The sequence below is a fragment of the Mytilus trossulus genome, chromosome 6, assembly GCF_036588685.1.
Source record: "Mytilus trossulus isolate FHL-02 chromosome 6, PNRI_Mtr1.1.1.hap1, whole genome shotgun sequence".
NCBI lineage: Eukaryota > Metazoa > Mollusca > Bivalvia > Mytilida > Mytilidae > Mytilus > Mytilus trossulus.
This window is the reverse complement of record NC_086378.1, coordinates 22,336,820-22,361,271: the sequence shown is the minus strand read 5'-3', so window position 1 is coordinate 22,361,271 and position 24,452 is coordinate 22,336,820. Positions and strand designations below refer to the sequence as shown.

At 30.3% G+C, this 24,452-nt stretch overlaps 1 protein-coding gene across 2 annotated transcripts in view; it reads left to right on the top strand.

Moving 5' to 3' along the window:
• LOC134720930 (centrosomal protein of 164 kDa-like) overlaps positions 1-21,558 on the top strand; it is a 52,528-nt gene extending 30,970 nt beyond the window's left edge. For both annotated transcript variants that reach the window (XM_063583511.1, XM_063583510.1), the window contains 18 exons: positions 597-773; positions 2,925-3,044; positions 4,043-4,165; positions 4,771-4,914; positions 5,395-5,547; positions 5,970-6,163; positions 8,006-8,181; positions 8,696-8,742; positions 9,309-9,397; positions 10,046-10,199; positions 10,519-10,674; positions 11,200-11,338; positions 11,895-12,062; positions 12,755-12,860; positions 13,663-13,751; positions 15,107-15,188; positions 15,809-15,973; positions 18,592-21,558. In XM_063583511.1, coding sequence (XP_063439581.1) covers positions 597-773; positions 2,925-3,044; positions 4,043-4,165; positions 4,771-4,914; positions 5,395-5,547; positions 5,970-6,163; positions 8,006-8,181; positions 8,696-8,742; positions 9,309-9,397; positions 10,046-10,199; positions 10,519-10,674; positions 11,200-11,338; positions 11,895-12,062; positions 12,755-12,860; positions 13,663-13,751; positions 15,107-15,188; positions 15,809-15,973; positions 18,592-18,742 — 2,433 coding nt within the window. In that variant the 3' untranslated portion in view covers positions 18,743-21,558. The remainder of the gene's footprint in view (positions 1-596; positions 774-2,924; positions 3,045-4,042; positions 4,166-4,770; positions 4,915-5,394; positions 5,548-5,969; positions 6,164-8,005; positions 8,182-8,695; positions 8,743-9,308; positions 9,398-10,045; positions 10,200-10,518; positions 10,675-11,199; positions 11,339-11,894; positions 12,063-12,754; positions 12,861-13,662; positions 13,752-15,106; positions 15,189-15,808; positions 15,974-18,591) is intronic.
• The last annotated feature ends 2,894 nt before the right edge of the window (positions 21,559-24,452 follow it).

The window sequence follows — 24,452 nt, the reverse complement described above, 5'->3', positions numbered from 1 at the left end:
GGCAGTGAATGAAAACAGTCATCATCTTTTTTTTGTCACTAAATAACGTTGAAGCAAGACATAAGGTTGCTAAGCTGGCTATGATGGAAGGCATGAAATATTTTTATAAAATTTGTTTTTTTAGAGAAAGATAAAAGAGCTTGAAAGTTCATTTCTTATTTAATCAGATGCTGTTTGCATCAAATTACCATATATGCGTATCATAAAATAGTTTTTGTAGTTAAATGTAATGTCATGATTGCAGAATAAAAATGTTTTATTCCTTATCTTCTGGTTTACTATCAGATAAAGGGGAAAGTATATGTTGTCTTTAGAGTCATAACTTTACTATCTAGGAATCATTAGAAAAATGTTTTAAGGTTTTGTTAAAGCCTTTCAAGATTGGTGATGCAATATACGTAGGGATGTGGCAAAAAAATCATTATAATTATTTAGCTGTTTTCAGTATCATTATTTAATTGGAACTGCATGCAGTATAGAAATGTAAAACCAGAAATTATAATTATTAAAAAATTTTTTTAGGAAAAAACTTTATATAGCATTACAAGAGATAGAAAAATAGTGTTTAAATTTCTTTGATATACTTCTGTATCTAGGTTGAATCAGCATCAGAAAATGAACAAAAGAGATTAGAGGATGAGAAGAATACAAAAGTAGAATCATTACAGAGAAAGTATGACCTTGAGGTAGAGAAGGTCAAGGATGAAATGGAGAGAAAACATCGAAATAAAATAGAACAATTGAAAATGGAAATGGGTGACCAACATGAAGAGGTAATATAGGCATTCCTTTCAAAACTATAAATTATATGTCTCTTTTCAACCCATTTTTTAAACAAGTCTAGTGGGTTATGGAATTACAGTCTACAGGAAAATCCATGCATGTGTAAACAGTTCAGATGTAATAGCTTGATTCAGCTAACTAAATGAAATACAAACCCTGTGTTCATGCTTCCCTAAGAAAGATCTTTGTAATTTTAAAATAAACCTCCTACTTTTCATAATTTTGAGGGACCAAACCGTCATTGACAATTTAGATAGAAGTGTTTTCCTTTATCAGCAAAAATTTCAGATGGGATATTGATTTACATTGCCAAGCAAATGCAGTGATAAAGTATTAATTTAATAAAGATGCCATCTCAATTCTATAACTATGAAACATCTTCTGAAAGTGTTACTGCATCTTGAAATTTAAAAAAAAAATTATTGCTCTTTTTTGAATAAGAGAAAATTTTAAATGATTATTTATTGCTTCTATGTCATTCAGATGTAGGATTCTCATATCTTCTAGGCGAATTCCTCTCAGATATGAGAAGCCGACATCTATTAATTAGATATTGACGTACTTTAGTATAGGAAAACATGTCCAAGAATAGTTGCATTATAAAGAAATGTACGTAATCATTGAACTTAAAGCTTTGACATTGACCTTTATGTAAAAGTGTTAAGTGTAGAACAATAAGGATATCACCCACAGCTTTGATTTGACCTTAAAACAATTATCAAGTTTTTACTTCCTGTATTGGTAAAGGTTAACTGTTTAAAAAAAAATGCATAAATTAACAGGTTTATAATTTACGTCAGTCACTCTTTTCGTCTAGTCAATGACGCTGGATTAAAAAAATACAAAAGGTCAAATTAAGTACAAAGTTGAGAAGTGTTAAATGTAGAAAAACAAGGATTTTGTATGGATGACGCAAGTTTAGTTTTGTCAGTAAATCACAAACAAAAAAACTTCAAAATCCAAATAATGAACAAAGTTGAAATTTGTTTGTTTGTGCTTTACTGACGAGACGAAACGTGCGTCATGCTTACAAAATTATAAGTCTGGCATTTATTGTTGTTGTTTTTTACAACATTTAACCTTTATCACTTCAAGATGGTTATGAAATTTAGATAATCGTTATCATGGTCAATCGTAGTTTTTTATCCTTGCAATTGAGTTTGTAGTTCTTGTATTTATTTATCATTGATTCTTTACCAGTATCATTAATGAAGTTTCTGGTCCGAGACCTCAATTATTTCGTAGTTAATTTCTTTAAGACAACAAATGCAAATAAAAAAATCCCACCTGCGCTTTCTCAATAAATTTTTTACAGTGTGTTGTACTACTTTTGGGACAAATTATATCAAAATTATAGAAAACTTCATCGGCCATAACTCAAAATATGGACAAATTTACGCAAAGGGGGTCTTGAAATCTTTTGACAGCTTCGGAAGTGCTAATTTTTACCCTTTTTCAGCTGGACCAAATCACTACTTTACTTAAAAGTTCATGACCCAAATTATTTGACAGTGTCATTTCATTCCTTGACTTGCTATTTGAAGCATTAAACATGGAAAAATACATTTGAAACGGGTATACAAAAAATTGGCAAGTAACACACTGTCCACAATAGGAACTACATTCCTGAACAACGAAAATCAAGGGACAACAATTGTGGTCTCAGACCTTCTGTTGAACAGTACATCAGGGTTTTTTTCAAATGTATTTTCCCACTGAGCAAATAATACAAAATAAAAATTGAACTGGTCATTTAAAAAAAAACATACATAAAAAGAGGTTAACAGTAAGATACATTCAAGAGAAATTTTTGACATTTTAACAATGTAATTTATCATATAACACAGGCTAGGAAAGATCTGTTTTCTTTTTCTGTTTTATGTATGTAAGCACCCTTTAGAATAATGATACTCAACAACACTATTGAAATCAGCTTTTATTAAAATAAAACAACAATACCATGATGAGGTTTTGACCTCTGTGCAATAATACTATCTGTCAACAGGACAATGCTATAGCCCATCGGCAATCTTCAACTGAATACCTGTCATAAGGCACAGGTTGGTTTTGATTATTTTCCATAGCATATGTAAAATCAGATGTTTTGTAGATAAAGTGAAAATGAGTTTCATGAATTTTAGAATTTGAAGAAAATAACCAATCAGATAAAGAGATTAGAAGAGCAGGAGAAGGAACAAAAAGAACAACAATTGGACATGGCAAAACAGAGACAAAGAGCTATTGATGATTTAGATAGAGGGGTAACTATTAATAGATCTTAATATATTAAATTCTTAGCGAAAAAGGGAGAAAAAATGGCAATTTAGGCCAAAATTACTAACAGAAATAAAACAGTGATTGAATTGAAAACATGCTATCATGTTACAAGTTTTTTCAACTTCAGTCAAAAGATTTGAAACTGCATATTAATTGAACCCTTATGACGGATAACATTCTAGATCACTGTCAACAGATCCACATACCAAGATATTGAATAGACATTATATATACAGTTTGATGATGTTAACAAAGTTCAGATTAAAAGTTGATGCTAATATATCCAATTCTTTTCGTTATATGAAAATACCTGCTAAATTTTTATTACTGTACTATTTCATAACTGGAGATGTTATTTTACACAACAGTTAATTTTAAACATCATTACTTCTCAAGTATAGTTTGATGATCTCATGGTAGGATGTAAAACCTTTAAAATGGAGGTCTTTGGAACTATCCCCAGCTGTGTCAAACCGCTAGACTTTAAAATTTGTATTTGCTGCTTTATAACAAGTCATGTTGCATATAGGAGTAAGAGCAACAGGGGTGGATCCAGCCATTTTAAAAAGGGGGGTTCTCAACCCAGGACAAAGGGGGGGGGGGGGGGTTCCAGCTAAATGTCCCCAGTCAAATGCATTGATCGGCTAAAAAAAGGGGGGGTTCCAACCCCTTGAACAACCCCCACACCCCTGGATCTGCCCAATGAGTAAAGACTGGTCAGTCCAGTCAGAGTAATATATATGAGAAGACTCAGAAGAGGGAGGTGTATTCCTTAGGTCTTGTTAGCTGACATGTTCAAAATCTAACTTAACCTGTTGGTTACTACCAGTAAGCTCAAAGAAAGGGTTTATATTTATTTCGCTAACATGTTATGGTACTGAGTATGCATGTAGTACTTGCTTCTTAATATTAAGCAACCTTCAATCAATTAATGAATCTATTGGTCATGCTTTGATTTAAAGAATTTCTTGTTGATTTACAGTTAAGTGAGGTTTTGGATGAAAGAAGAAAGGAAATAAAAGATAGACAAGAAAAGGAGATTCAAAGGTTAAAAGAAGATCATGAAAATGAAGTAAAGAAAATGAAAGATGATAATAATAGGAAGGTTTGTTATTGATATTAGTATGGATTTTATTGCAAAAATTTTAGAGCTTATTATTTATGGCAGAAAGCAAATTGGATTTTGTCTGCATATCGTACAATAATAAAATATTCTGGTTGTGGACAAAACAAATGGATTATAATTTGATTTGCGCTAGCTAAGATGTATTGAGTATTTCACAATGACACTACAAAAGTGATTTGTAACAGCCAATATCAATAACTCAATCAGCTGCATTTCGTTGTTCTTTCCAATTGCTTGGTAAACATTGATATTTGTAAAAAATAAGATCATCTAAAGATTTAAAATTTTTGAGAGGAATATAAAATTGAAGATATATAATTATGAAACATAGAAACATTTATTATATGTTAACATGTTATATAACTATTTCTCAGAAAGGTTTGTTTGAATAAATTTGTGCTGCTAATAATGAAATGCAACTTTAATACAATCAATTTACATGCAATTTTGCTAACTTAAGAAACTATAGGATAATGAGACTCATAATCATACATTCTGCTTATAAATTCTTTTGTAAATATTTGTTTATAAAATAATGGTTTAATATGCAAGTATAAAAATTCAGTTTGAATTTTAAATAACAGGAAAAGAAAGAACAAACTTTGTTAGAGGACAAGCTAAAAGTAGAAACAAGAAGGCTTCAGAAACAGTATGAGAAAGACACAGAAGAAGTACAGAGAGAATATGAGAGAAAGAAAGATGCAGTGAAAGAACAGTTAGAGGATGAGGTAATTAGTCAGCAAAGGTTAAAGGGCATCTGAAGGAATTTTATAGAACAAAGAGATTTGTGCTGGATTTTCTCCCTGTAGTAAAAACCCATTGGTGGCCTTCAGCTGGTTTTTTCTTTTTGGTCGGGTTGTTGTCTCTTTGACACATTCCCCATTTTCATTCTCAATTTTATTACAAATAAAGTTGCTGCATAATATTTGTGGGTTATAAACACTTCAAAATCTAAAAAAGCATTTTATAGTTGAATTAGGCTTACTACATTATTATCTTATTCTAGAAGTAACTTTCAAACAAAATTCTTATTCATATGTTTATAATTATACAATTTTAGTGTATTTGATAAAATGTTTTAAGTTTCTTGAATGGAATTGCTGTTCTTAATTTTCCTTGAATAAGCTTATACCTTACAAACAAAACTAACATCAACTGTATCAGTAGTACATTTCACTTTCTCATTAACATATGTTTCTCTGTTCCAGGATGAAGATTACCAGGAAAAATTAACTGAATATGAAAGAAAGAAGACAGATTTAAATAAATTAATGAAAAACTTAGAGAGTCAAGAACAGAAACTGGCAGAAAGAAAGAAAAAGTTCCGAGATGAAAGTGATGGATTTGATAAAGATCAAGAGGTAACTAAAAAAGGATACTTTCTAAATTACTAAAAGATACTTTCTAAATGCCAGCTTTAAATATTTCGTGAGATTTATTTTCCATTCAAACGTAAATGAAGACTGATAATTTCCAAGCTTACCACCAGTAAGCACTATATCGTACAAAATTTTGCTTCTATAAACGGTTGTGTTTCAGAGGTGTCATGTATTTTATTAGATGTTATGAAAAGCCTCCAAACATCTAGATTTTATACATTGTACTTGGAAAAAAAATGGGTTTGCAAAGTTTTGTTCTAGGACCACACATTATCAATGCATCATTTATACAATTGTTTATCAGTGTATACATTTTGACTCTGCAAATACCAGAGCTGAAGTGTATTTACATATGTATATGGTTATATAATTTTCTCATATTTGTGATGTGATATTTTTTACAGGCGGCCTTTTCAGGAAAAGCATCAAACCTTGGAGAGAAAGAATTAGAAAGAATGAGAGAAGAAAGAAGACAATTAAGGGAAGAATTAAGATCTTTACAAGATGCTGTGGATGCCTTAAAGACAGAAAAACGACAATTGGAAGGAGATATAACAAAGCTGAAATTTAACAAAGAACAAATGAGCAGGAAAATTAAGTAAGCTGTTGTTGATTTAATTTTATCCACTTTATTTATAGAAATAATTAACTCCTCCAATAAAAATGATAACTATGAAAACCTACAATAATATAGTTGCTATAGCTTTTTTAATGTAGTTATATCTTCAAGTAGTGAATTTCTTATATCATAGAAAGACTCTTCAAGTAGAAAATTCTCTTATTGTAGAAAGATCTTTTTTAAATAGCAAAATTCTTATATCTAGAAATATCTTTTATGTAGTGATTATCTTATATTGAGAAGAAAATCATTAAATAGTTTGTTGATATTTCTCAGCTTTTAGAGGTTAATTTAGCAGCATTTCTCTTACTTATCATAAGTATGAGTTGTAGAACCTTACATATAGTAAAACCTGGTGTTGCAGAGCTGAAGACATGATAGGTTTTACTGTATTTCCATACCTTTTTGTAATCGTTCTAACTTGAGTATATTGTTTACCTTTTACAGTATAGATAGATAGTAAGTATATAGCAAGCCCTTGGTATACAGGGACTATCTGTTGTCTATATGTCTAAATACATCATGTATCATGTTTCCATTAACATACTTTCCTATCACCTTAAGAATTACAGCTTGCATACTATATTTCATAAATATGGCTGTAGAAACGTTAGAGGATAAATCACACAGGTTATTCAGTTTCCTTGCAACTGCTTAGCTTACTTTAGGGTATGTCTCGGAAAAAGTTTAAGATATTCATTCAGATACTTTGGATTTGCTACTATAAGTGGTAAACCAATTTTCATGGATTTAGAGGATAAAGTATCAATTTTCTATAGGCTTGTATATAGAGCTTAGCAAAACTTGGAAAAATATGTTTGGTTCATGTTATAGAGTATTTTTTTCATTAAAACTAAAAAAAAGAATAAGCATTTATAAAATTCTACAGCCATATATGTATATTTAATAGATAATGCACTTACAGTAGATATTATAGAAAAATAAGTAACATTGTCCCATCCATAAAACGTATTACTCATTTAAATATTTAACATTTGTCTTTACTTGTCATAAAGGTGAAAATATTTGACTTCCTTATAAAAAAAAATGAAGAAAAAAAAACCAATTTGATAAATGCATGATTGTTTTCACAGTTCTTGCATGATTGGTAATGGGGTCAACAGTTTATCGGTTTTATTTTGAAGAGTTTTCTTCAGAAGCTTGTATCAAAGTTTACAAACAGAAATTATCTGACCTTCTCAAAAGCATTTCTTGCAATGGATGATGGATCGCTTATATATACACCTATGCAACCAAAATGCTTGCCTGTTAATATTCTATACCAGTGCTTAATCTCTATAATTTTCTTATAATATCTCAACTTTCAACTAAACTAAATTGAAATGGTTCGTACAGTTATATGTGCAAAAATAGATATTTAAAATGGTGTTCAGATTTTAGACGAAGGGGAGAGTTACAAGTGACTTTTATACACATAATGAAAGAAGATGAAAGACTACATTCGATGCCTTCAAAATACTAGAGTGTCTGTAGAACTGATTCATTAGAACATTGTTGAGTTAACATGCATGACTCAGTTGAACACTGTTTAACATGCATGACTTATTAGATATGTTAGTTTATAGTTACATATGCATGTTAGTGTTTTGTGCTATGTAGATGGCAATTAAGATCATATATTAAGATCCTAAAAGTTCCATTTTGTCAGACATAACATTTTATAATCATCAGTTCATGTATATTAGAAACTTCTCATTCTTTCATCAATCATTCAGATAAAATCAGTCTTTTGAAAAATGTAAATATAAAGACAGTCTCATTGTCTATGTTTTAATGTTAATTATTTGTGTTCATTTTCAGTGAAATGCAGAACAAGATAGACAGAAAAAGTAAAGATTTTACATCACTCAATCAAAAAATCATCGATGCTGCAGAGGAAGAAAAATCATTCATGGATGAACGATTACGTGCCAGCAAATCAGACAAGAGACGGAGAAAACAACGATTCGATGACACTGACTTCAGTGATGAAGAAGGTGAGGGTTGTTTATTTATTTTTAAAAGACCATAATTTACTGATTTCATGTTTAGGCTCAAGCATTACACAAACAGATAGACCTTATTTCATTCTTATATTCCACAGAGCATATGTCCTGGTTTTATTTCCATGATAAGTTTTGTCTTTAAAAGTATTCTGTTTAACTGATTGTTATCTTGTATTGGATATCTTCAGGTTAAGTTAAATTTTATAGTTTTAGAATTAAGGTTTAGAAAAAAAAATTAAAATGCTATTCACTTAGTAATTTTATTTTTAGAAACCATGATTTGTGACATCTCTTGGGTTTGTTTCCAAATTTACAATTTACAATTTCAGACTTTTCTCAAATTGAATTTTTGGAAAATATATGTTTTATTGAATATTAGTATTTTGTGATCATTTGTTTTGTAACTTGCAACAATAACTACCTGATAATCTTTTATATGAACTGTTTTAGCTGTTTGTATAATGATTTCCGTCATGAATTAAAGGTAATTTATATATGTTGTTAGATATTGGAAGGAGGCGAAGAGGTCAAGATAGAAGTGAAGAATTTGATGTAAGTTCTATGTTTTTAATGTTGTAACAGAAAAAGCTGACAAGGAAAACAATATTCCGTTAGAATATAAATGAACCAGTTTTTTGTTGATAAAGATTCAAGAAGATGACCCAATAAAAAAAAAAAATATCATAAAAAAAAAATAGACCTCCTCATATCTTAATGGATAAACAAGGGACCTTTTCAAATGCCAAACTGGTTAATTTTTTTGTTGGTTTGCTGTCTAATTAATATATACACCACATCTCATTTTACTCATTTCTTTATTGGTCCAAGTTTCAGAAAAGTTACAAAAGATAACAGTAGAGTCTACCAGAGTTCTATCATATAAGATTGTTACAGGAATATATGTGATATTTGTATCTTTAAGCATGCAAGTACAGAGAGATAGTTTTAACCAATAACCATATAATACTTATACATTTATTGTCTAGCAAAAGAAACATTACAAGAACTGAAGTCTCAATGCTAGCGTTTTAAGTATAGCACTGTGATTTTGATAATTATGCAATATGAAATTATACACACTGACATAGTATGATTTAAAGTAAGATTTTATTTTGTAGGACCCATCAGTGGGTTATAATAACTATGCCTGGCAAGATTTACTTAGTGATGAAAGTCAGTTTGATGATGTTCCGGCCTTTAAATCTAGGTAAGGTCTATAATAAGTATAAAAATAAAGTTTGTATTATATAAAAATAAAATTGGCAAACAAGTGAAAGAAGATCAAAGATATAATGCATCTTCATTTCTTTAAAATGTCTAAATATGTTATTAGAAAGATTGAGTGATATTGTAATTTGTAAAATAGACGCCAACAATTTTGTTGTCGAGTTTTACAAGATTTTATATGTTTTACTTTGAACTAACTTCACAAATGTATTTTGTTTCAAAGCTTACTATTTTATTGAAAGTTTTGTGTTCATTTAAGCATGATTCTTGAAATTTACACACATAAAGTACAAACCTTTCTCTTCCTCTTGTCAACGTATATTTGTTCCACCTAACAGAAGTTCCAGTGGAAACTTTATTATAAACAATGTCATAATACCTGTACCTGATTGAACAAATATTCTATACTATTTATTCGGTTAGGAACATTTACTGTAATAGTTATTCCTGTGGAAGTAATATTCCAGAATATTCTTTCCATTTGGAACTTGTATTATGAAGGAACTTCTATTCTGTGACACCTTTGAGATTTTTACATATTAAAAGACCTATGCCTTAAGAACTTATCAAAACTCTAATGCACTGAAATTCAAGAAGAACTGATCATGTTGAAATTTATGATTTTCAGTGGGGTACGACAACAGTTTGCCAAAGAAATCAATTCAATATCCATGGCAAAAGAATTCTTACGTAAACAACGACATTCCTTAAAACGACGCCAGTCTGGACTTACTGCAGCTAGACAAGAATTAATGAAGGACATGATTAAACAAGGACAAGGGGTAATAATTTTTTTTATTTTTATTTTGAAAACTGATACGTAAATTTGAGATAAAGTGAATACTTTTATTTTATAGTCTTCCCTGTAAATTAGAATGAAAACACAAAAATATGACATTTTGAACAACGAAATTTTAAATGCAGTCAATAAAATAAAGTTTTATTGAAAATTTCAAAAGCTGATTTAAAACTTCTACGATTTGTTGAAAACATTAAATGTCTCCATTTGTTTACCTGTATCTAAAAAAAGTTGCATGCAGGCTTTATTTATCCTCTAAATAAAGAAATATTTTAAACGTTAAAAACCTATTTGTTTTACAGGGCATGTCAGCAAGTGTATTACAGACGGTCCAGCATTCATTGGACAAAGAAACAGCAGAATTAGATGATTTAGCCAATCACATGAAGACAGGATCTAAACTTGTTAGAGAAAAGGAAAGAAAACTCAGACACTTACGGAATAGGTTTGGTACTGATGTAAGTAAATTTTATTTAACATTCTTGATAAGAAATGCTTTTTTTTTACAGCAACTAATCCAAGTGCTATCTCTATTGCTTACATATAAATTTGAAGCTTTAATGATCAACAATTTTTTCTGTGCTTTTTTATCACTCATGAAATTTCATTATTTCCCAAAGCTGCCTTTTTGTGATAACATGCTTGCTTGCAGGTTGATGCTAAGTGTCTACCATTAAATTGACTAGATCTTAATTTTACAAATGTATTTTTGGGTACTTCCTTCCATTGTAATGGGAAAGTTTTTCTCAAGTGAGGATTTTCATCAGTGGTTGCCATTGTTATTGAATAGGTGTGTTTTTTTTCTTTATGTCTATTTTTTTTTACTTGAGATCTTGTAATGATATTTGCTACATTCATTCAAATTTTGTATAGACAGGGAGCAAATTTAGAACTTGCAATATAATTTTTTTTCTCTTGCTGTTGGAGCCACCAGTGCCAAAAGAAGAATTGTTATTTTCAAATGATTCTATTATATATTTTAGTCTGCCAGTGATAGTGAAATAGAGTATTCTCCCTTTGAATATAAATACCAGTCTCCTATGATGCCGTCTGCTGACCTCAGTGATGAAGAAAGTAGTGGAATCAGTAGTAATGACAACGACCTTGATAATGTTATAAAAGGTAAGTTTCCACTATGTCAGGGTCAAAGATAATCACTATAATTATGAATAACAGATATGATAAACATGATAATGCTCATTTGTATTTGACAAGGTCAGAAAAACTATTATATGCGGTGACCTAAATTAATGTTTAAAAAAATAATTTTGATAATTTTATAAAGAGTATATGTCATTTGCAATAAGTTAAAAACAAAATACAGAGATATGAATGAATTAAAAATTGAATAAAGCTTTGTTAAATTTCTTGTTTATTTGTGTACTTTTATTAGAAAAACACTGTAAATAGGTGTTTATGAATGAAATTTTTAAACGTTTATCCTGTACTCAGCCATGCTTAACACCAACAGCTTACAGATAGATAAAAACAGCCTGTATTTTTTATAAAGTACATACATGTATAATAATTTTATAAGCTGATACACAGGCTGTATGTCAACCTATATTTGCTAACATCTACGTCATTTGGTCTTTGGTGGACGATTGTCTCATTGAAAATCATACTACATCTAATTTTATATTTATGTATTAATCCAAATTAATCTTATTGTTTACAGCTTTAAGCAGACAAAATAACCAACTAACAGAGACCATGTCAACTTTACCAGCAGCTAGTGGTACAAACCCCATAGCTCAGTCTCTACAGAAAGTCAACTCAGAACTTGCCAGAATTATATCTGTAGTGGGTTATAATAATGTGCCAAACACCCCTGCTGTTACACAAGGTAAGAATATTTGTGTTTGAAACAAAGGGGAGAGGGTCATTCAAAATCAATAAGTTGAAAAAAACAAACATTACCATTGTTAAAATAACTAAATATTTAATTTCTTTGTGAGTGATCTGCTAAATACTTGTGTTCATATACAAAAAGAAGATGTGGTATGATTGCCAATGAGACAACTGTCCACAAGAGACCAAAATGACACAGACATTAACAACTATAGGTCTCCGTATGGCATTTACAATGATGTTGTTCCTCCTTTTCTCAATAGTGAAATCAGAGGACAGGAAAGAAAAGTTGATGTCATTATTGATTTTTTTTATACCACAAAGAACTTACATCAACAGAACCACATGTTAATTATCAAGAATTATATTTGCAAGTTTGCCACATTAAACAGAAGAAAGTCATGACATTCTTTTATCTTTCATCCTTGTCAGCCTTTTTCAATCATGTGGTTAATTATTGTACTTATGTTTTAATAACATCATGTATTTTCACACTATGGCTCTTTCCTAAAATTCAAAAACTGGATTGTCTAATCTGTGTCATGTCAAGTCATAATCTGAAATTACTATGATTGGTTGATTGAGGGTTAATTAACATTTTAACAAATTTGAACTTTCCATGAAAAATATAATGGATGCAACAATGTTTTTTTACTATTATTCATGTTTTGTCATTTGAATTTTCAGGTGTAGAAAACAAAGGAGGCAGTTCATATATACCTATTTACATGCCAAAGCCTCCTTCTGTGGCATGGTCAGAGCCACCTCCTTCAACGGAACTAAACCCTTATTTGTAAGTATCTAGAACGCTACCAGTATACAATTAGTTTGTATGTAACTCTCATTTTCAATTATGTTTTAAAATTAATTAGAAATCTTTCAACTACAGTACCTGGCCAAAAGTATTTGTCACATGCATTTTTTTGCTAATATTTCATACAAAAACACATTTTTATCAAAAAAAATATTTTGAGGGCATTTATGGTTGGATTTTTATCAACAAGGCCTTAAAAGACATAGAATTGTCTAAAGTTTGTTTGTTTATTTGGTTTTAGTTTTGTCTTCAGGTGTTTTTGTTTTCTCTTGATGTGAACACATACAATACATTTTTATAATTTAATTTGGTTGAATACTTGTGTTTATTTTGTGAAAAAATAAAAATGATCCACTAAAAAAAAATGTAACCAAATAAGCAAATAAACCTGTAACAATTCTGCTTCTATTGGTACCAAGTTTCTTAGAATCAAACCAAAAATGACCCCAAAATATACTTTTGAAAAAATGTGTTTTTATATGAAATAATAGCAAAAAATGCAGGTGACGAATACTTTTGGCCAGGTACTGTAGCTAGAAACGTTAACAAACTGCTGTAGAAGAACCGGCCAAGTCATCAATTTGCAAAGTGTAAAATTAAGCAAATTATGATCCTTTAAGATTTGAATTCTACTTCATGGTTACTAATTATGAAGTGTATAATTTCTTTAATTATTTATTATAATAAGCCATTGAAAGGTAAGGTAGAATTTTGAATCAATGAATCCACAATAATGTACTAGTACTGTTAATTAATAATCTTATGTTTACTTTTATTTTAGAAGGGACCCTAATCATAAAATAGACTATTCAAGTCTTGTGTTATCTGCTGAACAGTCTTTAGAGAGAAAATGGAGAAAATATTTCGGAGGTGAGAACAAATTTTATGTTATTTTTTACCATAATTCTATTCGTTTTCTACATTAATAAAAATTTTGTAATAAATGTCTTTTAGATGGAATGTCAAGTAATTTAAATCAAAGAAATGTTCAGTAAATGTGTGTGCCTTTGAAAGGCTTTATGGTTGATTCATCAGGAATGTTCAAACTTAAACATGTGAAAGCCATGAATGAGTAAATACACTGCAACATTAGTAGTTGTATGACAATGAAAGTTCTAAATTGATTATCTGACATCTATTATACCTTAGATTAAGTCACTATATGATCTTCCATATTTGTAAAAGGTAAACCATGTCAGCTTAGCTTGTTTTTTCTAGGTGAGCTAGAAAGCTTTAATTTTTTAAATGGATAAAGTATTTCATATATGTTTTGAGGAAACAAATCCAATATCAGTTTGCCAACAAGACTTCTTTTGAGTAATAGTATACAGGGGTGGATCCAGCCATTTTGAAAAGGAGGGCGGGTTCCTTAACCGAGGCCAAAAGGGGGTGGGGTTCCAATCACATGTTCCCATTCAAATACATTGATCATCCAAAAAAAGGGGGGTTCCAACCCCTGGAACCCCCCCCCCCCCCCTCTGGATCCGTGCCTGAGTATACCATTTTTTTCGCCAAGTAACACAAATATAATTTTCTCTTAAATTTTTTTTTCAGCCCTTTGAAACATGTGTGTAACTGAAACGACTTTGAAGTACCCACTCAAATCAAGGATCTATATGAAAGTTAAATGATAAAGTTTTAAATCAGAGACCTTTCTTGCTTTTGAATTTTTTTCGTCATAAGAACAATTTTCTTTTCTGGACTATCATTAAAAGAAGGAGAGGAAGCGTACAAAATTTGCTTCAAACACATGCGTAGCAAAGTGGTTAATAAATCCATTTTGTGACATGTGACAGAAGCCATTTAACCATATCATTTTGTCATATCATACAATCAACACCTTTATTAATTAGTCCTTTGATGTCGATAGCTATGAATGCAATCAGCTGATTATTGATTTTCTGTCAAAATCTAAACGAGTTCAAGGTTATTCCGAGTATTGTTTGATCGGTAAAGTCAGAGAAACCCGAAAAAAGTAAATATACAAGATGGCTGAAAATAAATCGTTATATATATTTCTTTCGCCAATGACGAATTTTAATCGCCACAATTATTATTTTTTCGCGCAAATTGCGAAAATGGTGACCGCCAGCGGAAACCCTGATCCTTAGTATACTACTGCATTCAGTTTCTGATGCAATATTTGTTGAAATATTGACCTTTAACATTGTAGTCAGTATTATTTAGTATAACATGAGCTATATTTAAATGATGTATGTTTGTAGATCGACGCCCACCTATTACCAGTATTCCCACCACTTTACCCACGCATAACACTAGTATGACTACAGGACATGTAACAGTCAGGTATGTACATTTTATAAATAACCATAGGAATTTATTTCATTTAAAATTTGTTCATAAATCAGGCCGTTGGTTTTCTTGTTTCAATTGTTTTATTCTTTGTCATGTTAGGGTCTTTCAAAATAGCCTGTAATGGGACATGGCTATTGTTCATTGCATTGTTGAAGGCTGTATAGTGACCTATAAATGTAAATATCTAAGGCATTTTGTCTCTGCTTGATAGTTGTCTCACTGGAATTCATAACAAATCTCCATCTTATAAAGACATTTTTTTCTTATTTGTGATTTAAAAACTTTCAAATAGTTATAAAAGTGTTAACATTTGTGATAAAACAAGAAGTTGTAAAAGTACTAAAGACAAGCTTGTGTCACCTACTGAGAGAAGGCTGGTGTCAAAATAATGATGACTTGTTCAAATAGTCTGCACAAATTATAATGTACACACAAAGTTAATGTATATAAATTTTGATTTATGTTTTGTTGAGACAAAGTAACCAAACAATTAATTTGACATAGTTAAAAATTATATGATTCAAGTTATCTAAAGTTTGTCATATCTTATGTAATAATATCTGATGTCAATTTCTCAGCATAACTTACTTAAAATACTTTGAATTTTACAGGGAACAGTTACGACAATTTAGACTAAGTTTACACGATCATTTCCCATCCAATGCAAGCTCAACACAAGATAGACTGACTGAACAACGACAGTGGTTGAAAAAATTTGGACAAGATATTAGTTTTGGTGGTTCAATTAGAGGACCTGGGTCAGAAACTGGCTCTGTGTATCCTTCATAGCAGTCCAATTTATTGTTTATCCGTCCATTCTTATTTGTCTCACAGATGAGAACTATTTCTTAAGGTCCAAATTCTGGTATAGAACAAAGTTGTTTTGTTATCAAAGCTACTCCGTCCAAGAAGAATTTTGTCTTTTTATCTATTTTAAAGATTGGTCTTTCAGGTTAAGATTTGAAGTTATTCTTCAGCATGTATTCCGAAAAACTTTTTAATGAGATCAATTCCTTCTGTATCATTTAAACAGTTGACATCATTTTTAATTTATTATTCCCTGTGTGTTATCATTTAAAGAATGTTTTACCTATTTATATATTTGTTTATCATTATAGATTATAAATCCATCCACATTTTGTTTTACATTTGTGAAGTATTTATGGTGCTTTAGTATTGTACTGCTGTCTGTAAAAATGGTATTGTTGTGTTAAGCAATTTTTACAAAAAAAATCACTGTGTCAGAATCTTGTGCATTCTGGGTAATATTTTCAAAAGTATACACCAAAACGTTGTGATTGGTTTGAAACTTTCTAAACAATAGAAATTCAACCAATGACGTAATGTTATTCTCATTTTGATGTACTAACAATGAGATTACCCATTGTCCTTTAGATTCTGAAAAGGGAAATTAGTCAAAAACAAATACAGCATACCTGCGAAGACAATTCATTTTTACAGACAGTAACTGTTTTAACATAGATTACTAAATGTAGATATTTTAGAGACTAATTATATGTATTAGTGCTACATCTTTGTTGCTTGGTGTTGAGCTACTAAACAATCAAGTGGTGAATGGTGCTTAGATATAACTTGTACTGAATACATTGTGGTACTATTCTTTATTTTTTTTGAAAAAAAATGAAAAGTCTGAAGAAAAAACATGGCATCATATACAGAGATGACAATCTTACTACTAGTATTACTTTAAATTAACTGTGATATTTCAAGAAAATCAAATTCAACGTTAATTACCTTACAATTACTTGTAAGAAACTAATATATTTTGAGGAAAGGTTAGCCTGAATGATTAATTTCAAGATTTTTATAAGGAATAGTACCACAGAGGTCTTACTATTGTGTTTTAAAATTACATTGAAGATGACCTTTTGACATATAGGTAAAAAAAAGAGAGTAGGTATTCAAAATGAATTCAAATGGATCATTCAGATATTTATTTATTTTAAAAATGTAAATTCATACTATTATTATTATAACTCTACCATTTCTTATTGGAGTTGGTATGAACATGCTTGTTTTGTGATTTGAGTGGCATTGTCAACATGCTTAGTTTGTGATTGTTGTGGCAGCAAGTATATATATGTAGTTGTGGAAGCTGATTTCATTGTTTTGTACAGATCTTGGTGTGTGTGGCATTTACTGGTAATGTCATTATAGCCTTGACTTAGTGACAAGCTCATAGTACCTCATCTAACAGCACTCTAATCTAAAAATAAATAAATTTTAAGACAATTAAAAACTACACTTTTATTATAAAAAAGAAGTGTAACTCGTGATAATAGATTTTTTCCAGTAAATCTTTCAAGAACTTTCATTGAAATGGAATCATACTATGACATTACTTGTGGACTTTCAGACAGCTAGATTAGAGCTTTTGGGCATGTCAATTGACTGTTACAGTTAGTTTACTAATGTATGCCTTTACCGGTAGACAGTTAACCAGTAATGTTATTTTGCTTGTACTAACACTAATGCTATCAATGTATAACATATATTGCAAAATGAGGAATACTTAATAATCCTGAAATTTGATTCACGATAAGTTTAAACTGCATAAATTTAAAGTTTTATTCAAAGTTTTCATTTAAATAAAAATGTGTCCCTACATTGATAGCATTATAGCTTTGCCTGTAATCTTGCATCTTTTTTTCTTTCTTTTTTTCTAGAAATAGGACCATATTACAGAGAATGAATCTCAATAACTTTTCATATCCCATTCAGATTAACTAGATAATAACACGTTACCTGTTATACTCTGAGGACTAATTAACACTCATGAGGACTTTGCCTATCATAAGTACACTTCATTGCAATGGCAAATTACAATGGCTTGTTAAAGTATAAAGAATGAAATTGACAACATAAAAACAAATTTGAAGGCCCCTTTAAAGGTTTTGTAGGACTATGAGAGCCCTTTTGCGCTTAAAACCCCCATGTCCATTTTGAAATGTTGGTAAGTGGTAGTACATATTCATTTGTTCACAACTTTATCACAACACTCTTATGGGTCTGCATTTGCAAATTTTCAGGTTTCTGATTTGAATTTGATATTGCATATGGGAATTGTTGCTAGATTTTCTGATTAGCCTCTTTATTCATTTGATAACCAACTATACTACCCGGTTTAATATTATTTCATTAAAAAAATGAAAAGGGTAAGTTTCACATATTCCTGCTTTTTCATTGTTTTTGTTATGCTGCTACAGATTATCATATAGATTTGAAAGGAAAGAACATTAAAAACTACATATTCAAAAAATGTATTACTAAAGACTTCTTTCTGGTGAATGTAAAAAGAAAAAAAATAGACCTACATTATGATAGTCTGTAGCAAACACATTTTTCTTTTGTTTTGACCTTGACCTTGATCTAGACAAAGTTTTGGTGAAGGTTATAGAAATGATGGAGGAAGGTTAACAGAGGCCTTGTTGTCAACATCAACACCACAACGACGACCTTCTGTGCAGGAAAATGTCCGCCTTGAACTGGATCAAAACAATGAAATCAGACTGAGACATTTCTAATCACAACTATTGTCAGCCTTGCCATTTTTGAGAACTTGTATTACATTGTTTGAATTGATACAAAAAAACTTATGTCTATCAAAATCGGAAAGATGACGACCAGATCATAAAATTTTGCTACTATTGTACATTTGTACTCTTGATTATGAATTTTGCTCATTCTCAACAAATGAATTGATAATTTAGTGTATAAACAAGATAATCCTGCCTCGAATATATTTTTACAAGACTGAATACTTAGTCTAAGGAGTGCTACTTAAGACAAGAGTTATTGTAAAAAAGACATTATTATTTCGTTTATTGAATGAACATATTTTTCTATGCAACCTATTTGTACATTCAATTTATACTTATATTATGAAAGTAAAAGTATATATATTTAATTAGTGTAATTAGAATACAAACACAGTATTTTAAATGCCAATATGGTAGAATACTATTTGTAGTTAATTTAGTTATCATAGAGGTTGTTTTATTGCTCAATTGATATTGAAGACATAGGATGCAGAGTATGAAGAATTCTGTCTTGTCTTGAATGCATATGAAGATCAGTTGGACCATGAAAATAGGCATTTTACTTCATATACTTTAAAAGCTTTTACAATAGATGTAAGAAAACTGTGATGAATGATGAGAGAAAACCGTAATGTGTGAAGCCTACAAGAAAAAAATCCACTTTTTATAAAAAAGCATCATACATAGATATAAGAAGATGTGGTATGAGGGCCAATGAGACAACTCTCCATCCTAGTCACAATTTGTAAAAGAAAACCATTATAGGTCAAGGTGCTGTCTTCAACACAGAGCCTTGACTCACACCACACAGTAAGCTATAAAGGGCACCAAAAATTAATAGTGTAAAATCATCCAATCCATGTATATATATAAAAATATTGAGTTTCTTAGGTGTTATTTTTTTTACCTTTCTTTCACACACCTTTTATGTATAAGCTCATTTTGTTCATTTTCAATGTCAGAAAATTTTCCTTACATTTGGTCAAATCTGTTACAAACAAATAAAACTGATAATTTAATAAACACTTGTAATATACACCACACACAACCTTTTCAATAGGCACAGATTATAGATGTCATTTTACATCACTTGCTTTTACACAGCTTCTTCAGATATAAATGACGAAACAGGATAAAAAAAAATTACATTCAAGATTGATTCAATGCTTGGTGATTGCTTTACGCCGCAACAGCCCTATGTATCGCAGCAATAAAATCCAAGACAAAAAAAAATACAGTCCTAAAAAATTAAGAGTAATATTCTGTGAAATGCTTATAGTTGTTTCGGACGCAACAAATTTATAAAGTGTTAATTAAATGTTTTTGTGTTACATTTATAACATTAGTTTCTGTATTGGTCAAGTCAGTATCTCCTCTTAGTGGTCAGTTTATATCATGATACAATGAATCTTAGTTGTTTGTTAAATATGGTTGTTGACAATAATCTATGCAGCTTTGTCTTCTAATTTTATGTTGTTCTGATATTAAATGTGACATTTTTGTTAGTTTGAATTTTGCAATGATCTGCAATGTATTTGAGTTACTCGTTATTCATTTATAACATTCTTTTAATGAAAACATTGAATATGGGTTTTTTTATTGAAAAAAAAATATATGTATGTACAGTTGTACACCATCATGGAATCAAAATTAATTTGTTTTTGTAAAACAATTTTGCACCTCCGTAGGCCCATAGCTGGGATTTCTTTGAGGTGGAATTGAGTGTCATGATAGTCAAATCTCAATTGGGATCATGACTTAAAAGTATATTTGTTTTCAGAGGGGGGAGAACACCTCACACCCCTGGCTATGGGTATGCTCAGAAATGTTAGATTTTAAAAGGATGAAAGACTTTTTTTGGTATACATGTACATCACCTTGATTCATAAAGAAAATGAGACATAGTTACTCACAATTTTGCATCAATGTCTGATGACCCTATTTCTTTATTTCCTCTGTATGTAATGAGATATTTGCTCATTTAAAGTTTTACCTGAAAAGGTAATCTTTTATAGTGGTCATATTTATAAATGTAATAAATGTATGATTAGAATTTATGAACAAATGCATTTGCTAGGTGATGGACATTGTTGAACATTTCCCCCCCACTTTTATGGAAAACATGAAATAAATTTCTTATCTTATGTATCACATATTATTTATGCTTCCCATTTACTTATTGCAATATGGCCTGCATTTTGCAACATCTATTCATTGACAGATCCAGGGGGTTCTGGGGGCAATCAATGCATTTGAAAGGGGACATAGCTGTACCCCCCTTTTATCCTGGGTTGTGAACCCCCTTTTTAAAATGACTGGATCCCCCCCTGCTATTGATCTATTGTACTGTAAATTCAGAAATTTGCGTGTGCATTTATTGTTGCAATTGTGGCCAGCAAACAAAATTATGATATTAATTATTGAGAATTTTAGGATATTCTGCAAGTAATTCTGTCAAAATTTCAAAATAGTAGTTTTTATTTTTTGGAAGAATCTTCTCTGTTACAATTTTCACAAAATATACAGCACAAAATTTCTAAATATTTTCTTCTAAATTCGTCACAACCTATGAGTTTATTTTTAAACTCTGACCTGTATGTGAGATCTCCTTTGACTCACTTTTATGACTAAGATCTTTTATTCTGACTAATTTTATTTTACAGATTATTTATAGATTGTTAGACATTGTTATCATTATGTTGTTGTCCTACTCATCTGTATTTATAAGCATTAATTATGAGATTTATAGAAATAAAATCCCGTCCAATTTATATTTGTACATAAATAAAAGTTAAAGTTTTCTTCATGTGTTATTATTGTCTCACCAGGGTAGCAAGTAGATACAAAAAGATCATAATGTACTGTATGTTTTCATCACACTTTTGTGAGTCCACACTTCCATGTAAGTGCTAGTCATTGTAAGAATCAGGCAATTTAGAAAAACTTCAAAACATCAGACAGGAATAAACTGCACCTTAACCATCCTATTTTGAAGTACCCCTCATCCAGAAATGGAAGTGATAGGTCTTGAGTTTCTGCAGAGTTTCTGCAAGTCTGGTAATTCTATAAATCTGTATATCTTTGAACAATAGCAGATTACAGAGTTAGTTCAATTTCTAGTGCATTTCATCCCAACTATGCCTTGAAATACCAGAACAGAAAAAAGATATTAATGTCATATTTGTGCACCATTACAGTCATTACACATTTGAACTTGAATTAAAGAAAACCTGAGCAGGTTTTTGTTTGTCATGTTTTTACCACTGCCTAATTCTTGACATATTTGGCACTTTATATTTGGTGTTGTTCAGAGGGTTCATAAATTTCTTACCTGCAAATGTTCAGCATCTCTTTCTCCACTAAAAGAAGAGAACTATATGTATAAGAACATGTGTGTATGTATCCTAGCTATTTTAAATTCTGAGGTTTCCCATGGTTTACAAGGAGTTTTTAGAGTGGCATAGCATCGCTAATGTGCAATTCCTCTTAACACAACAGAACAGAAATAAACAGTATAAACAAAACTAATGCAAGACCTTCTGCACAATAATGTGTTTTTTTTTAAAGTACAATTATCAGCAATTTCAAGATCAACTAAAATACCAGAAAACATTGGATGACTTAAAATACTCATTTGAGTTTTTGCCTTAAAACTGTGAACAACAAAATGGTTAGCAAAAGTTATGCCCATGCTGCAAGTTGCCAAGTGCATTAAGTTTTACCCTTGTTAGTCTGTATGTGCATAAATTGGATATGTTGACTTAAATTTGCCTCAACCAAATGTATTACAAATCTTTTTCACAATTCTTATTAGCATCAAAAATAAGGTGCCTGTTATCTCCCTTTACAAATTGATGAATTGCTGTTTCAGCACTCTAACTAAATATTATGAAACTTCAACACAATGCTGATTAATGCTGATTCAGCAACATGAACCCAACATCATGTAAAACATAATTTCAATGTTGTCATAAAGTTTTATGAAATTATCAAAATTGTAACATTAAAGCCCCTGTGATTACAAAAAAAACACTACCAAATTAAGTCGTGATTTATATTAGTATTTGAAGGATCTCATAAAAGAAATTGATTTGGAAGACCTTTTAAACTAGTTGCACTTGTTTCCTCTCTATTGTACTCATAGGTGACAATGCAAACAAGTACATAGTACTAATTATCTGTCTCTTTTTGTCTCCAACTTGAATGACAGTTTACATGTATTTTTCAATTAATATTAAAAATTAAACATTTTAAAAAACAACCCTTTGTGTTGAATTGTTATTGATTGTTATTACTTCACATACCAAGATATATATAATGGTTCAAATATATTGAAAGTTAAATGAAATTTCTAATACTCGATGCATACAGTGTGTGGCTACATTGTTTGAATCGCACAAAAGTCTGATATATTTTTCCAGAAGAGAGGAAGCAATCTTTCATTTAGCTGCGAAATTGTAGCTTTATTGTCCTTTGAATTTTTTGGTCCGCAAATATCAAAATCATCAAAAGGACCGTAAGGGCTACAGATTTGCAGCTATCTCTGATTACACTGACTATTCAATTAAAATTTTTGATGAAACATAGAAGATTTTTTTTACAAATTAAAGCAAAGGTTTGGCAATGAATTTGTGTTTAACAGCGAAACATTAAGTCAACATAATTAAACATTCTAACCAGACTGTACAAAGGTTAAGTACAGGTCTTCAACCTTCTTATGTTAAAAAAAGTGTAACACATTAGCATGTAACAAATATCAAGAGTACACATATTCATTGAAAGTCTATATAAACTTTTCACAAGTAAGTGCCTTGAAATCAATTGGTTTAATGCTTAATATTGAATTTGAATGATAAGTTAGGGAGAAACCATTTAGGTTCAACATTGTTCAAGTGGGGGGAGGGGGGGAGGGTTTTTTTTTCTGAGTGTGAAAATTGTTGCAATATTTTTTTCTCAAATTTGAACACACAATATTGATTCAGAATATGTTTTTTTGTCATCTGATTGACCACATAATTTGTTTTCCTCCATTTAATTGAGGATAAGAAAAAAAAAATTAGGAAAAAAACAATGCTTTCACGGAACAGTCCATGGGGTTTCAGTATAAGGAACTGGTTTCCTAATATTGTCTCAACGAAAGCTATATTCTATGTCAGTTTGATTTTTTAAAGATCTAGAACTTTTTTTTAAATTATCAGACTCTAAACATACACACTTGGTAAGTGAATAATTTGACCCCACTAAGTCCGTATTCAAGTGAACTTCAATTAAATCCATGAAATAGAGATGGGTAACACATAAACTTTTTGACATAATTATCTAAAAAAAACACTCTTAAACCCGCTGCTTTTGTTTGCACCTGTCCTTAGTCAGGAATCTGATGATCAGTGGTTGTCGTCTACAGATGAGGTTCATTAGTGTTTCTCGTTTTTTCATATAGATTAGACTGTTCATTTACCTGTTTCAATGGTTTTATATATATATATATATAAGTTATTTTTTGGGCCCTTTATAGCTTGCTGTTCCATGTGAGTCAAGGCTCTTAGTTGAAGACCTTTGACCTAAAATTTGTGACTTGGATGGAGAGTTCTGTCTGTCTGTCTGTCTGAGTACTTGCTTGATTGATTGCTTATCATTCAATGGCAAATAATTCATGCATGTTTTGGACAATTTGTCATGCTTGCCATATTGCAGA